Source organism: Centruroides vittatus, unplaced genomic scaffold (assembly GCF_030686945.1).
Source record: "Centruroides vittatus isolate TY-2023 unplaced genomic scaffold, ASM3068694v2 contig_936, whole genome shotgun sequence".
NCBI lineage: Eukaryota > Metazoa > Arthropoda > Arachnida > Scorpiones > Buthidae > Centruroides > Centruroides vittatus.
This window is the reverse complement of record NW_027122621.1, coordinates 629,820-643,367: the sequence shown is the minus strand read 5'-3', so window position 1 is coordinate 643,367 and position 13,548 is coordinate 629,820. Positions and strand designations below refer to the sequence as shown.

At 31.4% G+C, this 13,548-nt stretch overlaps 1 protein-coding gene across 1 annotated transcript in view; it reads left to right on the top strand.

Annotated features, from left to right (window-relative positions):
- LOC136984889 (protein THEM6-like) overlaps nucleotides 1-13,548 on the top strand; it is a 43,481-nt gene that overhangs the window by 7,417 nt on the left and 22,516 nt on the right. The window contains exon 2 of the mRNA XM_067282035.1: nucleotides 8,640-8,851. Within this exon, the coding sequence (XP_067138136.1) occupies nucleotides 8,640-8,851 (212 nt within the window). The remainder of the gene's footprint in view (nucleotides 1-8,639; nucleotides 8,852-13,548) is intronic.

Below are 13,548 nucleotides of genomic sequence, written 5' to 3'. Positions count from 1 at the left end.
TACAATATGGCAGCACATATTCTAATGTGTAATGAGAATTTTGAATTGTGCATTGGGAATCTCATATTTGTTTAGTAATTAATTGTCTGATTCTGGTTTTTATAAGTATTTCTTTCTTCTGATTATGTTTAAGTTAAAAAAAATTACCAAAATTACATAGAGTATGGTAAAAGTTGTTCAAAATGGAACCTGAATGAGAGGAAGCTAGCCTAAATGGAAAAAATTCTTCAAAATGGAGCAGTTTTCCATGTTAAAAAAAACCTCAAAGCAGAAATCAGCCAAACCAGAAAAATATTTGGTGCTGTGTGATTCTGGTTTGCACCAGGTTTTATTGTATATTTTATTCAGCCAATGAAAAGAGAGCTGTGGAAGGAATGTTGGTAGGATTTACCATCAATGTTCCCTCTAATTTTTTTTGTAGATGAGCGGAACGTATACTTCTCTGAGCAAAAAAATTTTTTGAGCATAAATATAAAATCTTATTTTTTTCTATAAAAATTAAAATAAATAATTATAAAGTAGAGATTAAAATTTATTTTAAAACATACTTCCATACAAAATATTATCTTTTGTCAATGATTTAATGTATTTAATCGAAATATATGTAGCAGTAATCATGTTGCAGACAGAGAGAAATAAGTAAACAACAATTCAAATCAGTGTGCATGCTCGCCTGCATGGCTCACAAATTCTCGTGCATGGCAACAATTTGAGCAGTGCGCAGCCGCGCAGCTTAGAGGGAACACTGTTTACCATTTGTATTGAATATATACAAACATACATTTTTATGCAGTCACATCATCAGTATTGTCATTTAAACTATAACCCATAACTACAATGCACTTAATGTATAGTAAATTATATCATGTGCAGGCACACAGTGTACATTATGCATGCCTAACAATTAATATTGAATGGTGATTGAAATTAATAATTATATAGATATAAAATTTGTGTTATTGTCCTTATTTTCTATTCATATCTTTTAGAACAGCTTATTAATGCTAGGATTTATTGGCTTGGTCAAAATAAAATTGATATTTGTGTAGTAGGAAAAAAAAAACCTTAGAATAAAGCTTGCTTTGTGGTAAAAACCAGTAGGCAAATAACACTAGGTGAATTATATATTAATTGATAAATATATAATAAATTGAATTATAATAAATTAATAAATTGTAGATTTATACATTACTTTTATGTACAAGTCAATAAAAGCAAAATTTATGGTAATTATTATCTTTATTTATTTGCATTACTTAATGTAAGAGTACAGCCCGTTTTAAAGTGATTACAATAAATGGATTCTACTGTATTTAGTTATTAATTTTCAAGAAAGCAGAGAACTTTAAATTTTATTTTTTTCAATAATCATAAGTTATTGTAAATAACTATCAAGTGCTAATGTAAGATTGTTTCTGGAATATTTGTTTTATACTGAATTATATGATTTAAAGTAAATAAACCACAGTTTAATAAAAAATGGATGGAAACATTTGTTCCATCATGCATATGTTAACTATCATTATTCTCTCATGCTTAAAGTTAAAGGAAAGATTCCAAGATTATCTATATTCACTTTACCTATATCTATATACTAGCTGACCCGGCCATGCGTTGTTGTGGCTCAAAATGTATCTATTATAAATGTATAACATTTCCCCCCGTGGGGTGAATTTCAAAAAATCCCTTCTTAGTGTACAGTACATTCTCTTGACGTACCCTATTAAAACGCAATCAAAAACGTGTCTAAAATAGCATAATAAAAGCAGAGTTCTTCACAGTAAGCCTTAATCATGTCCCTCTCCCTCACAAGGGAATATCGAAAAATCCCTTTTTAGTGTATATTCTGTTGACGTAACCTATTAAAATGCAATCAAAGACGCATCTAAAATAGTATAACAAAAGCAGAGTTCTTCACAGTAAGCCTTAATCGTGTCCCTCTCCCTCACAAGGGAATATCGAAAAATCCCTTTTTAGTGTATATTCTGTTGACGTAACCTATTAAAACGCAATCAAAAACGCAAAAAACCGCATGTAAAATAGTATAAATAGAAGCCGAGTTCTTTACGGTAAGCCTTAATTCCATTTATCTTCCCCCAGTAGGGGGAATTTCGACATGTATATTATATAAAGACACGTGCGTATTCGTGTATTCGAATGCAACGTTGTCAAAATTTCAAAGGAATCAGTATGAACAAACAAACGTTATATTTTATTTATATAGATAGAAAATGATCTGCTCCATTCTCACAGAAAAGCATAATGCCTCACAGAAAAGCAAACTTAAGTCGTCGGAAGTTAGCGCCATCTGTTGGACATGAAAGCCTTAATCCATATATAAATATATTTTTGAAAGGGGGGAAATGGTGGTCTTCACATATGCCACAAACCTTCGCGGGAGTGTATTAAACAACTTCCCGAAGTTTCATGGCAATCGGATAAATGGTGTGGTAATGCATGAAGGACAAACAGACACACAGACAGACATACATTCGTTTTTATATATATAGATATAAAAACGAATGGCTGTCTGTCCTTCATGCATTACTATACCATTTATCCGATTGCCATGAAACTTCGGGAAGTTGTTTAATACACTCCCGCAAAGGTTTGTGGCATATGTGAAGACCACCATTTCCCCTCTTTGAAAAATATATTTATATATGGATTAAGGCTTTCATGTCCAACAGATGGCGCTAACTTCCGACGACTTAAGTTTGCTTTTCTGTGAGGCATTATGCTTTTTTGTGAGAATGGACTAAAGCAGATCATTTTCTATCTATCTATATAAATAAAATATAACGTTTGTTTGTTCCTACCGATTCCTTTGAAATTTTGACACAATGTTGCATTCGAATACGCACGTCTTTTTATATAATATACATGTCGAAATTCCCCCTACTGGGGGAGATGGACGGGATTAAGGCTTACTGTGAAAAACTCGGCTTCTATTATACTATTTTACATGCGGTTTTTTGCATTTTTGATTGTGTTTTAATAGGGTACGTCAACAGAATATACACTAAAAAGGGATTTTTCGATATTCTCCAGCGGGGAGAGGACAGGATTAAGGCTTACTGTGAAGAACTCTGCTTCTATTTATACTATTTTACGTGCGTTTTTTTGCGTTTTTAATTGCGTTTTAATAGGGTACGTCAACAGAATATACACTAAAAAGGGATTTTTCGATATTTCCCAGCGGGGAGAGGGACGGGATTAAGGCTTACAGTGAAGAGCTCTGCTTTTATTATACTATTTTAGATGCGTTTTTGATTGCGTTTTAATAGGGTACGTCAACAGAATGTACTGTACACTAAGAAAAGATTTTTTGAAATTCACCCCACGGGGAAATGTTATACATTTATAATAGATACATTTTGAGCCACAACAATGCGTGGCTGGGTCAGCTAGTACTATCCATAGATAATTACAAAAAAATAACTTAGGGGAAGTTTTTAACTATAATATCTGTATGTATATGAATACATGAAAATAAGAACAATTTTAATTTTAAAGTACAGTATAATTAAAAATAAATCCTTCAGATTATCTATTTCTAATTATACTGTTTTATTCCATATATTCTTCTATAATTTTTATAATTATAGAGTGTTGACTAATTAACATATCTTCTTCATTATCTAAAGAATCTTTTGTATTTGCTTGTATATTTAAATTAATTCTAGTTTTAAGTAAGAACTGCAAATGAAATCTTGAAGTTTTATGTTATTTATTTAGTTTTCAGATAAAAAAAGTCATTCAAGCAGTTAATTAATATAGAATTAAATTAATCAAAGAAAGAATATCAATTTTGTTATTATTATTGCACATTATATTTGTATTAGAAACCAGCAGATAAGCTTGGCAAAAAGTAGATAAGTCAGTTGCTCAGGCAAAACGTAACGACAGTGAAGATTAAGATTATTACATTATAGCCAATCATACCTTTTCACAGAATGCAAGAATTAGGTCCCCCTGTTTCCAGACTAATTAGAGAATTTTTAGATGAGTTTAAAAATATTTTCAATTTCCCACAATAATGCAAAAACCTGCATCTGCACCTGTAAATCTTGCATGCTGCTTTCTCTTAACACTTCCATTGATAACATTTCTATTGTTAAGGAATACACTTCTTTCATCCCCATGTGGTACCCTACTAAAAATGCAGAGTATATAGTAGAGTATAAGCTGAGTTCTTTAGGATAAACCTTAATTCTTTCTCTCTCCCCCACAAGAGGAATTTCAAAAAATCTGTCATTAGTATACATTCTCGTGACGTACCCTAACTGTGTACCAAATTTCAACTTTCAACTCCTAACCGTTTGGGCTCTGCACTTATTATTATTATCATCATCAACCTGTCTGGATTATATGTATAGATTGAGTTGATACATTATGTTGATGAATTCTAGGAAGTGGCTTCCAAGAAAGAAGAATCAAGAAGATTAGAAGTTAGAAAGGGCAAAGAGCAGGGAAAATTGTCAGGACAAAAGCATACAATATGGTGTACAGTCATAGTAACATGTGTACGTGTTTATATAAGACAGTAATTTTTTACCAATTTTTCATGTGTAATTCTGCTGCATGTAATTGCCTTAAGGTAAAGGCACTAATAATTGACACACTAAGAAAAAAAACTATTCTATTTCTGCTAATAACTTAAATATTTATTCTAAAACAAAAACAATTTCAAGCGTAATCGCTAAACAAATTTAGTTTTCTTTAACTTACCACGTATTTTTTCAAAAATAATTTTAATTAAAAAAGAACAAAAATTTAATTCTCGAATCAATGTCCATGCACTATTAGTAGACACAGCCTAAAACAAAAATCTCTACAAGTTCGCATATTGTGTTATCAGTAGTTCACATTTAACCATCAACATCAATTAATGTAGATAATTGGTATTTAATCCTATTGCCCATTATAATTATTTTTGGCATTGGAAGTATGTTTATTACAACTATTGAGAAAGGTAATGCCGAATTGTAAAACATCCCAATAATACCTTAAAAATTGCATCAATCACTTTAATTTTTAATGTTTTCGACCTTATTTAACCAACCTTCTTCAGGATAAACTTACAAAACAAAATGATATTTGCTTTCAAATGGAACAAAGAATTTAAAACAGTCCAGAATATATAATTTAAATGTTAGTACCAGACCTTATAATTTACAAAAATACAATATACTGTATAAAAACTCAAAAACCAAAACTGTATATTATGAAATGTTTTAAATTCGTCATTCTATTTGAATGCAATGACATTCATTTTGTATGTTTGTCCTGAAGAAGGTCAGTTAAATGCAGAGATATTAACGATTAATGCAATTTTTAAGGTATGTTTGGAGTCTTTTAGTACATTTATTATTTGTGAATAAGTAATAATTCTAATATCAGATTTGTTTTGATTAAAAAACAGTCTGTCATCACAGCAATTCATTGCCATAACTTCAAGATTTTTGTATTTTGTATCTTTTAAATATACATGACTCTGTCCATAGCCTGGCAAGTGCTAATGGACATTGACTTGTAAACCTCCACAATTGTTACCAACGGGACTATGCATGCCCAATAGGATGACATCAAGAAACACGTATTCGAATTTCAAATAGTGTTCTTATTTACTCGCATTCCATTAGAAATTCAAAGTTTACCTGAAGAACTGTTTATAGTTCAAAAATGTTCATGAAAAGCTGTTTTTTCGTTCTTTTTTTGTTTTATTTGAGTTGCACACTGGTAACAGGCTTTAGAGATGTACGTTACCTTACCTAAGTCGAAGATTACAGTCTACTCATCCTGAAACCCCAAGTGACTTTCCTTTCATTTGGCGACATTCCAATTTGAACCACTGAACAATCCTGTTAACTATCACCAAGGGTCTCCAACTGAAATCTTTCGAATCATTGATTCATTGAATTCTCTAACCCCATGGTTCTTAATCCATGGTCCATGGAACACAGATGCTCTGTGAAGCCACTTCAAGCGTTCCGTGAAAAAATCAAATATACAATAAAAAATTACAAAATTACAAAAGAAACATCAATACAATGTAAAATAATTTTTGTATGGGAATGTAATCAGCAAACACCAATGACATCATATAGTAGACTGAGTGCACTCTTGATTTCAAAAAGGTTTGCACCCCTGCTTTAAAGCTGATGTATTGTAAGTGTTCTGTAGAAAAAAATGTCAAAGTTTAGTGTTCCCTGACTTTAAAACAAAAAGATTGAGAACCATGGCTTTTACCCACCAACAATGAAAGAACGACCTTAACAATATCTACAAGGTATTTATCTACCTGTGAACCTATTTAAACTCTCTCTCTCTCTCATTTGCTAGGACTCCTGAAGATAGTTGTAATAGCTAATTGATATCCTAACCCAAATTTCTTATGAATTCTAAATCTGTATGATAAGACAATATAATATTTGTTTTTTAAATTATATTCTATTTTGTATGAATTTAATTTAGTTTATTATGTGATTGGAGGGTCAGCACTACTTTGATGCCTCGTCAGGACTGACTCTGTGTCTTGTTCACCATGGAAGCTGTGACAGAGAGTTTGTTGGGCTTGAAAGTAGGTCATGTGAATGGCCATTTGCATGAGTGATTGGATTCTGGATGGAGGATGGTGAGACAGCATAAGGAAGTAGTGCACTCAGACTCTAAGATTAACAACAAATAACCATTTATTTGAAAAGAAAAAGGTTACATGCTACCATATATCATAATATCAGATAAACCAACCTATCTAACAGAGGTGATCACGAAAGAGAGAGTTCACAATAAATTGTGCATTATCATAAATACCCAGGGTTTTATTAGCCTCAAAAGACAGGTGAAGGTCCATTCTTGGTATCTCTTGGGGATGGTCAGCATGATTGGAATGTTCCAGATGCGGGGATGTACTCCTGTTGGTATCAGTTATTCTGTATCAGATGAGGATGGTATTCTGTCGAAGGAGAGACACAGTTCTATATTGATAGAGGAACAGGTGATGACTGCCTCATTCAACCATCAATTCTGATATATAAACGGTAATTCCTGACCGAGAGGTCAACGGATTACAGGAAAGCGTTGTTTTCGCCATTGAGAAAGTGGAAATTGAGATGTTCTCAGGTAGTAAAGGGATAGTCAATAACGTTAGTTGTCAAAACAGGTAGGCTTATGGTGAAAACAGAAAAATATTTTCGTTAAAATTCAGGTTCTCACAATTATATTTAAAAATTCTTTTGCCAACAGATGTAAAGGCAGAAAGTCAGATGTAGGCAAAAGTTATTGATATAAAAAAATTAATCAATATTTTTGGGTAGTATATAGCTTAGTGTCAATTCTAGGATCTAAGTAACATTCATACAAAGTTTGGTCCAGATTAGTTTAAGAATAAAGATTTGTATAAAGGACAAACTAATAAGTATTCATTTTTTATATATACAGATAAGATATATTTAAAAACTGATAAAATAAAATAAGTTTACAATTATAAAAGGAACACGCAATATCTCGGATCCTCAAAAAAACTACAGTCGACTACAGAGTTTTGTGTTATTCTTTATTACTGATCTTCATATATGAAGTGTTTTCAGAGCTGTGCTCTATCTTCTGAGTTTATAAGAAATGTAACACAAACATAAATTAAACCAAAAACCAGAGAAAAACAATTTTGTCTCTGTATCCCGATCTTTTTGTGTTTTATTTTCGGTTTTTGATTTTTCATGTTTGTTGTATTTATTTTGTTACATTTTGGTATAAACTCTGAAGATGGAGCACTGACAGCATCTTGTGTATTAAGATCTGTAATAAAGAATAACTCTTCAACTAAAGCAGTACATGGTGGTTCACAATTATTTATTGTAAATATGATGATCCAATGTAACTTCCTAAGCCTTTACGTTTCCGGTACCGGAAATGTAAAGGCTTAGGAAGTTACATTGGATTATGTATGTACCGGTATGAGGATTGCTTTCTGTAAATATGATGAATGAAATTTGGTCAGTTTGTATTATGTCAATAATCTCATTCATGTATTTCCCTGGTCTTAGTTTATGCTTTTCTCATTCTTGTTAGTTAACTAAAATATTGCATCAGTTTTGCAGTTTTCTTTTTACTGATTTACAGAATAATGAAAATCATGTTAATAATAAAGTTTAATTAAAATGACAACAGCAAAATTGACATTTTTTAACTAGCAAGAGTGATGAAAGTGGAAAACTATTACCAGGAGGATGTTGTTGATAACACCTATTCATAAGTTATACAAACTGATTAAATTTTACTGTGGTATATTTTAAATGAGAGCTGTTTTCTTTTATGATATGATAATTAAAATTTTTGTTTTAACTATAGCTTTTGAAACTAAATATATATATTCCCTTGAAAATACTTAATGAAACATTCAAATTTTAGGAAGAAAGCTCGTTTTTGCATATTATTGCATGTTAGAATAGGAATTATTTAAATTATACATAATTTTAATTACCAAAAAATCAGTGTATTCTAAATAAATAGTAGCTAAAAATTCTACAACATAATTTAAAAATAACATTTATCTTAATCTTTGTGACATTTGTATTAAACATTTCATTGAATTTATTTTTAATCATAGGTTTTTAAATAATTCTCTTTACTTTTAGGCATTTGCACATTCAATGATTTAGACATGTTTCTTCACATGAACAATGCTCGTTATATAAGAGAATTTGAATTTGCTCGATCACTTAGTGGAATGGCATCAGGTGTCTGGTCAGCAATCAATAAATTAGGAGGTGGAGCAGTACTGAGTGCTGTTTCTGTTCGCTACAGAAGGAGCATAGGATTGTTTCAAATTTTTCGTGTAAGGACAAAGGTAAAGAACTATTTTTTTGTTTCTTAATACAGGGTGTAACAAAAAAAATGACTTGATTTTAAAACTTTATATTTATTGATAGAAACATACTACAAAACAGGGACAAAATGCAAAATACTCACAAAACCTTAAAGTTTCAGCTATGTTATTACAAATATTCTGTCCACCAGTAGCCACATGGATAACATCTAGACAATAGCTGAATTCGTCATACACTCTATGTAAGATATCTACGTTGGCAGCTCTTATTCTATTTTTTTAGCTCATCTATGTCATGAGCTAAAGGGGAGACAAAAACTCTTTCCTTCACGTATCCCCACAAGAAAAAATTGCATGGGGTCATGTCTAGTGATTTTGGAGACCAAGAATGTAGGGCAATGTCTCGGGGTCCTCTGTGCCCTATCCAATGTTGAGGCAGTGTGTCATTGAGAAATTGTCATATGTTGTTCCAGTGTGATGGGGCTCTATCCTGTTAAAATATGAAATCATTAGTCGTCCTCAAGCTGTGGAAAAAACCAAGCTATCATCTAGACCAGTGTTTCTCAAACTTTTTGGTTTACGACCCCCTTTTGCACTTAAAAATTTCAAAGAACCCCTGAAGAATGACTTTGTGTAGGAAAACATCCCGGAGGGAAGGGGTTAAGTACCCTCTCATGGTCGCTTCAGTGCCAGCTAAAAATGCATACCAACTAAAATAATATTGGAGTAGTCCAAGACATAGCCAAATATTGCAGTGCCACAGCACTAGCAGAAATTTAAATTTGTCAACTGAAAAGCTTTCGGTTGATCGATTTTCGGATAATGATGCTCTACTGTATTTCTAACTGGACTTGCCTACAGACGCAATGCTGCTAGAGAACACCGTTCCAAATGACAATGTTGTTCTATCATAGTTTAGGCTGAGAGTGGAACTTGGGGGATTCCCTAATAGCGCACAAATTTATGAATATTAGGCTTGTATTAAAATATTTAATTGTTTTTATTACTTATATGTGCAATTTATTTAAGTAAAAATTATTTTATAAATACTTTTTTATTTCTATTATTTCTAAACATGAATCCATAGTAAATTTATAAAATATTTGAAAAACTGGCATCAATTTTTCAGCGACCTCCCAAATATTTTTCGTGACCCCCTTGAGAATCACTGATCTAGACATTGTCTGTGCGGCTACTGGTGGACATAGAGTATTTGTAATAACATAGGCTGGAACTTTAAGATTTTGTGAGTATTTAGAATTTTGTCTATTTTGTAGTATGTTTCCATCAATGAATATAAAGTTTTAAAGTCAGGCCATTCTTTTTGATACACCCTATATAATAATAAATGATGATTGTGTAATACCTATTTTATATAAATTTATAATTATTAAGTTATATAAATAATATTTTCATTTATATAACATTTATTTTTATCATATATGTTGTTTTCGTTTTTTTTTATAGAAAATTTAAAAAATTAAGTAAAAATATACTAATTAAATAGAAATTTTACACTTTATTTTTTTCTACTTCAAAATAAATATTTTTATAATAAGTTATGCAAACAAAACTTTTAAATGAGGTCTATCTGAGTAATATGAAAATAATAAATAATAGACACTTGAATAATGAAAGGCTGTAAGAGTTAATTTGAATCCTCCTTCATGTTGATATCTTCAGACATTTTTACAATTATTAATTAAAGCTAATTTTATTTATTTATTTATTTAGTATAAGGAAATCTTGTATGTATGGGCAAATGACATAATATTACAATTAACCAATTACAGTTCAGCACTGAACAAAAGTAATCTTAATAATTTTAGTGTAGAATAATATATCTGTTAAAAACAATACAAAGTAGTAATAATAATAACAACAACAACTCGCATAACCCAACATAATAATAATAATACTGGCTTGGATGTTGCCCGAGTTAACAAGGTTTGTATTCATGGGTTACAAATAGGGATTGCAATTGCTGGATCCCTCATCCAGCAATCCAGCTGGATCCAGCGCATTCTTCGGCCTGCTGGATCCAGCACTTGGTGCTGGATCCAGCGCTGCGGATCTGCAAATACTCAATTAAATTTCTAAATAATTGCGCAAAAGTCTACGTTGTTGCGTTGTCGCTTTGCTAACTACTAGACTGCTACTAATTACTTACTAATTATTTACTCGCTACTTTACTAACGATAATAATTAGATTACCTGTAAATAAACTATACCAGAGGTGGGGAACCTTTTTACCATTAGAGGCCACATTTAAATTAGGCAGCAATAAGAGAGGCCGCATAAGCTGATTGACCTAAGAAAGTGACTTTTGTGAAATTATTATAGTTTTTCTATAGATTTAACAATTTATTGCATTATATAGAAAAAATGAAATATAATACTACAAAATTTTAAATATAATATACATATAAAATAATATAAAAATATTATAAAAAAATACAATAAAAAATATTTTTTTATTCACTAAGTTAGTGACTTATTTGGCTTTGTTTTTTGTTTGACAGTAATTGTATATTTGGATCAAGCTTCGTAACACACAGCTTTAATTGATCCTCTAAATGTGCATCTGTAATTTGTGTTCTTAAATTTGTTTTTATTTTTGACATGAGAGAAAATGTTTTCTCGCAACAGTAGGTACTTCCGAAGCAGGAAAGTAAACGGCGAGCATGCTCTCGAAGGCATGGATATTCAACAGCATTTTTCCAGATTTCTATGGGATCCTTTTTAGCATTAAAAAGGGATTTGATGATACTATCTTCCCCTAAATCAATTAACTCCATTTGTAGTTCTGCAGGAGCCTCGGATATATCTATTAAATGTGGTTCAAATGCCAGTTTCATAGCAGGAGTGTGCTCGTCAAAATCAGAAAATCTATTAGTATACTCTTCTATTAAACAATCCAAGACACCTACATATTCATCGAATATTTTATTTTCACAGTTCTGCTCATTTAACATTTTAGCTAGCTCCGGGAAGTGTTGTGCAGATATTTCCGATCGACAAAGCAATGTTTTGAAAAATGACAATTTTTTTTCTAAACGCTTGGATCTTTTGCCACATTTCATAAATATACCTCGTTTCACCTTTCAGGCAAACATTTAAATTGTTTTGTTTTGTCATCATATCAGACAAAAATGCAAGGTTTCTGAGAAATACTTCATCTGATAGATCACATTGTTTTCCTTGTTCTTGATAAAAGTTTAAAATTTGTCGTCCTAAAGACAAAACTTTTATCAAAACCTGACCTGTTGATAACCAGCGAACCTTGCAGTAGTATGGTAGGTCAACACTATATGTTTCCTCATCTAAAGAGAGCATCTGCCGAAATTCACGATGACGCATTGCATTTACGCGAATATAGTTGACAATGGCAATGGTTCTATCCACAGTGTCTTGCAAAATGGTAGATTTTGCGCAAAGATTTTGCTGATGCAAAATGCAGTGAAATGATATCAATTTTTTCAAGTTTAAGTTTTCCTTTTTTAACCCCTTCTGCTGCGCTTTTTTTAAAAATTTTTTGAATTAATTATGTTTAATTACATTAAAAAATATTAAAAACGAAAAAAAAACGAAAGAAATGTGTTAATTTTGAAGAAAACACTTCAAAGTACAATTTCCTTTTTCTCGCCTTAGCGCGAAACTTGACACTGATGAGTCATTGTTTACACAGCTGGATGACCTTGAGAACAGCTGGTGTCGTGTTTCGCGGGACATTCTCATGAAACTCTCGGGAGGAGAAGGGTAAAAAGTAGGGTGAATACTAGATGGCCGGATATTTCAAAACTTTTTTTTAAAATTACGATTTTAATTGAAATTTCCGACCCCCCCGACTTAATTAAACGTAATTATAAAAAAATCTATTAATTAAAAAAATTAAAAAACTATCGGATGTTGTTTTTTACATCAGAAAATAGCTTTAAATAACTTTACCGAAGTAAAATCGGTGCGCTAGAAGTTTAGAAGGATAAATAAAGTTCTATAAAAAAATCCCATAAAAAAACAATTAAGCGTTAATTGCCCATCATTAAGGGTTAATTAAAATCGCAATAAAATTTTTTCGCGCGGGAAAAAATTTTTCAAAAAATTTGGGGACTGAAAATACATCCGAAAGTCCAAAAAAACATTTTTTTTTCGCCGATTTTTTTTCTCCGAGGGTCTAAAACACCATTTTCTGTGTAACGCTATGTAAACCGATCGAACTCAGTTCGATTGCGGGTACGAAGGGGTTAACAAAGCAACGAATCCTTCTTTTTTGCCTCTCATGGAAGGTGCGCCATCGGTGCAGACACTGACTAAATTACTGACATTCAATTGTAATTTATTACATACTTCTTTGAAGTTTTCGAAAATATCGGCTCCGCGAGTTCTTCCAGTTAGTGTACCCAACGCAAGTAGTTCTTCGTAACATTGAAAATCTTTAGTTATAGCACGAATAAAATATAAAACTTGTGCCGAATCTGTTTTATCAGTGCTTTCATCTAAAGCAATTGAAAAATAAACATCTTCATTTTGTATAATTGTATGAAGTTGCTCTGTTACATTTTGCACTAATTCGTGCTGTCGATCTGTTACAGTTCTTCTTGAAAGAGGTAATTGTTTGTATTTGTCGACATTTCTTGGATCTAACATACTCACTGCTTCAACAATACATTCTTTAATTATTTCAATGTCACTAAATGGTTTGCCCCTTTTTCCAAGTA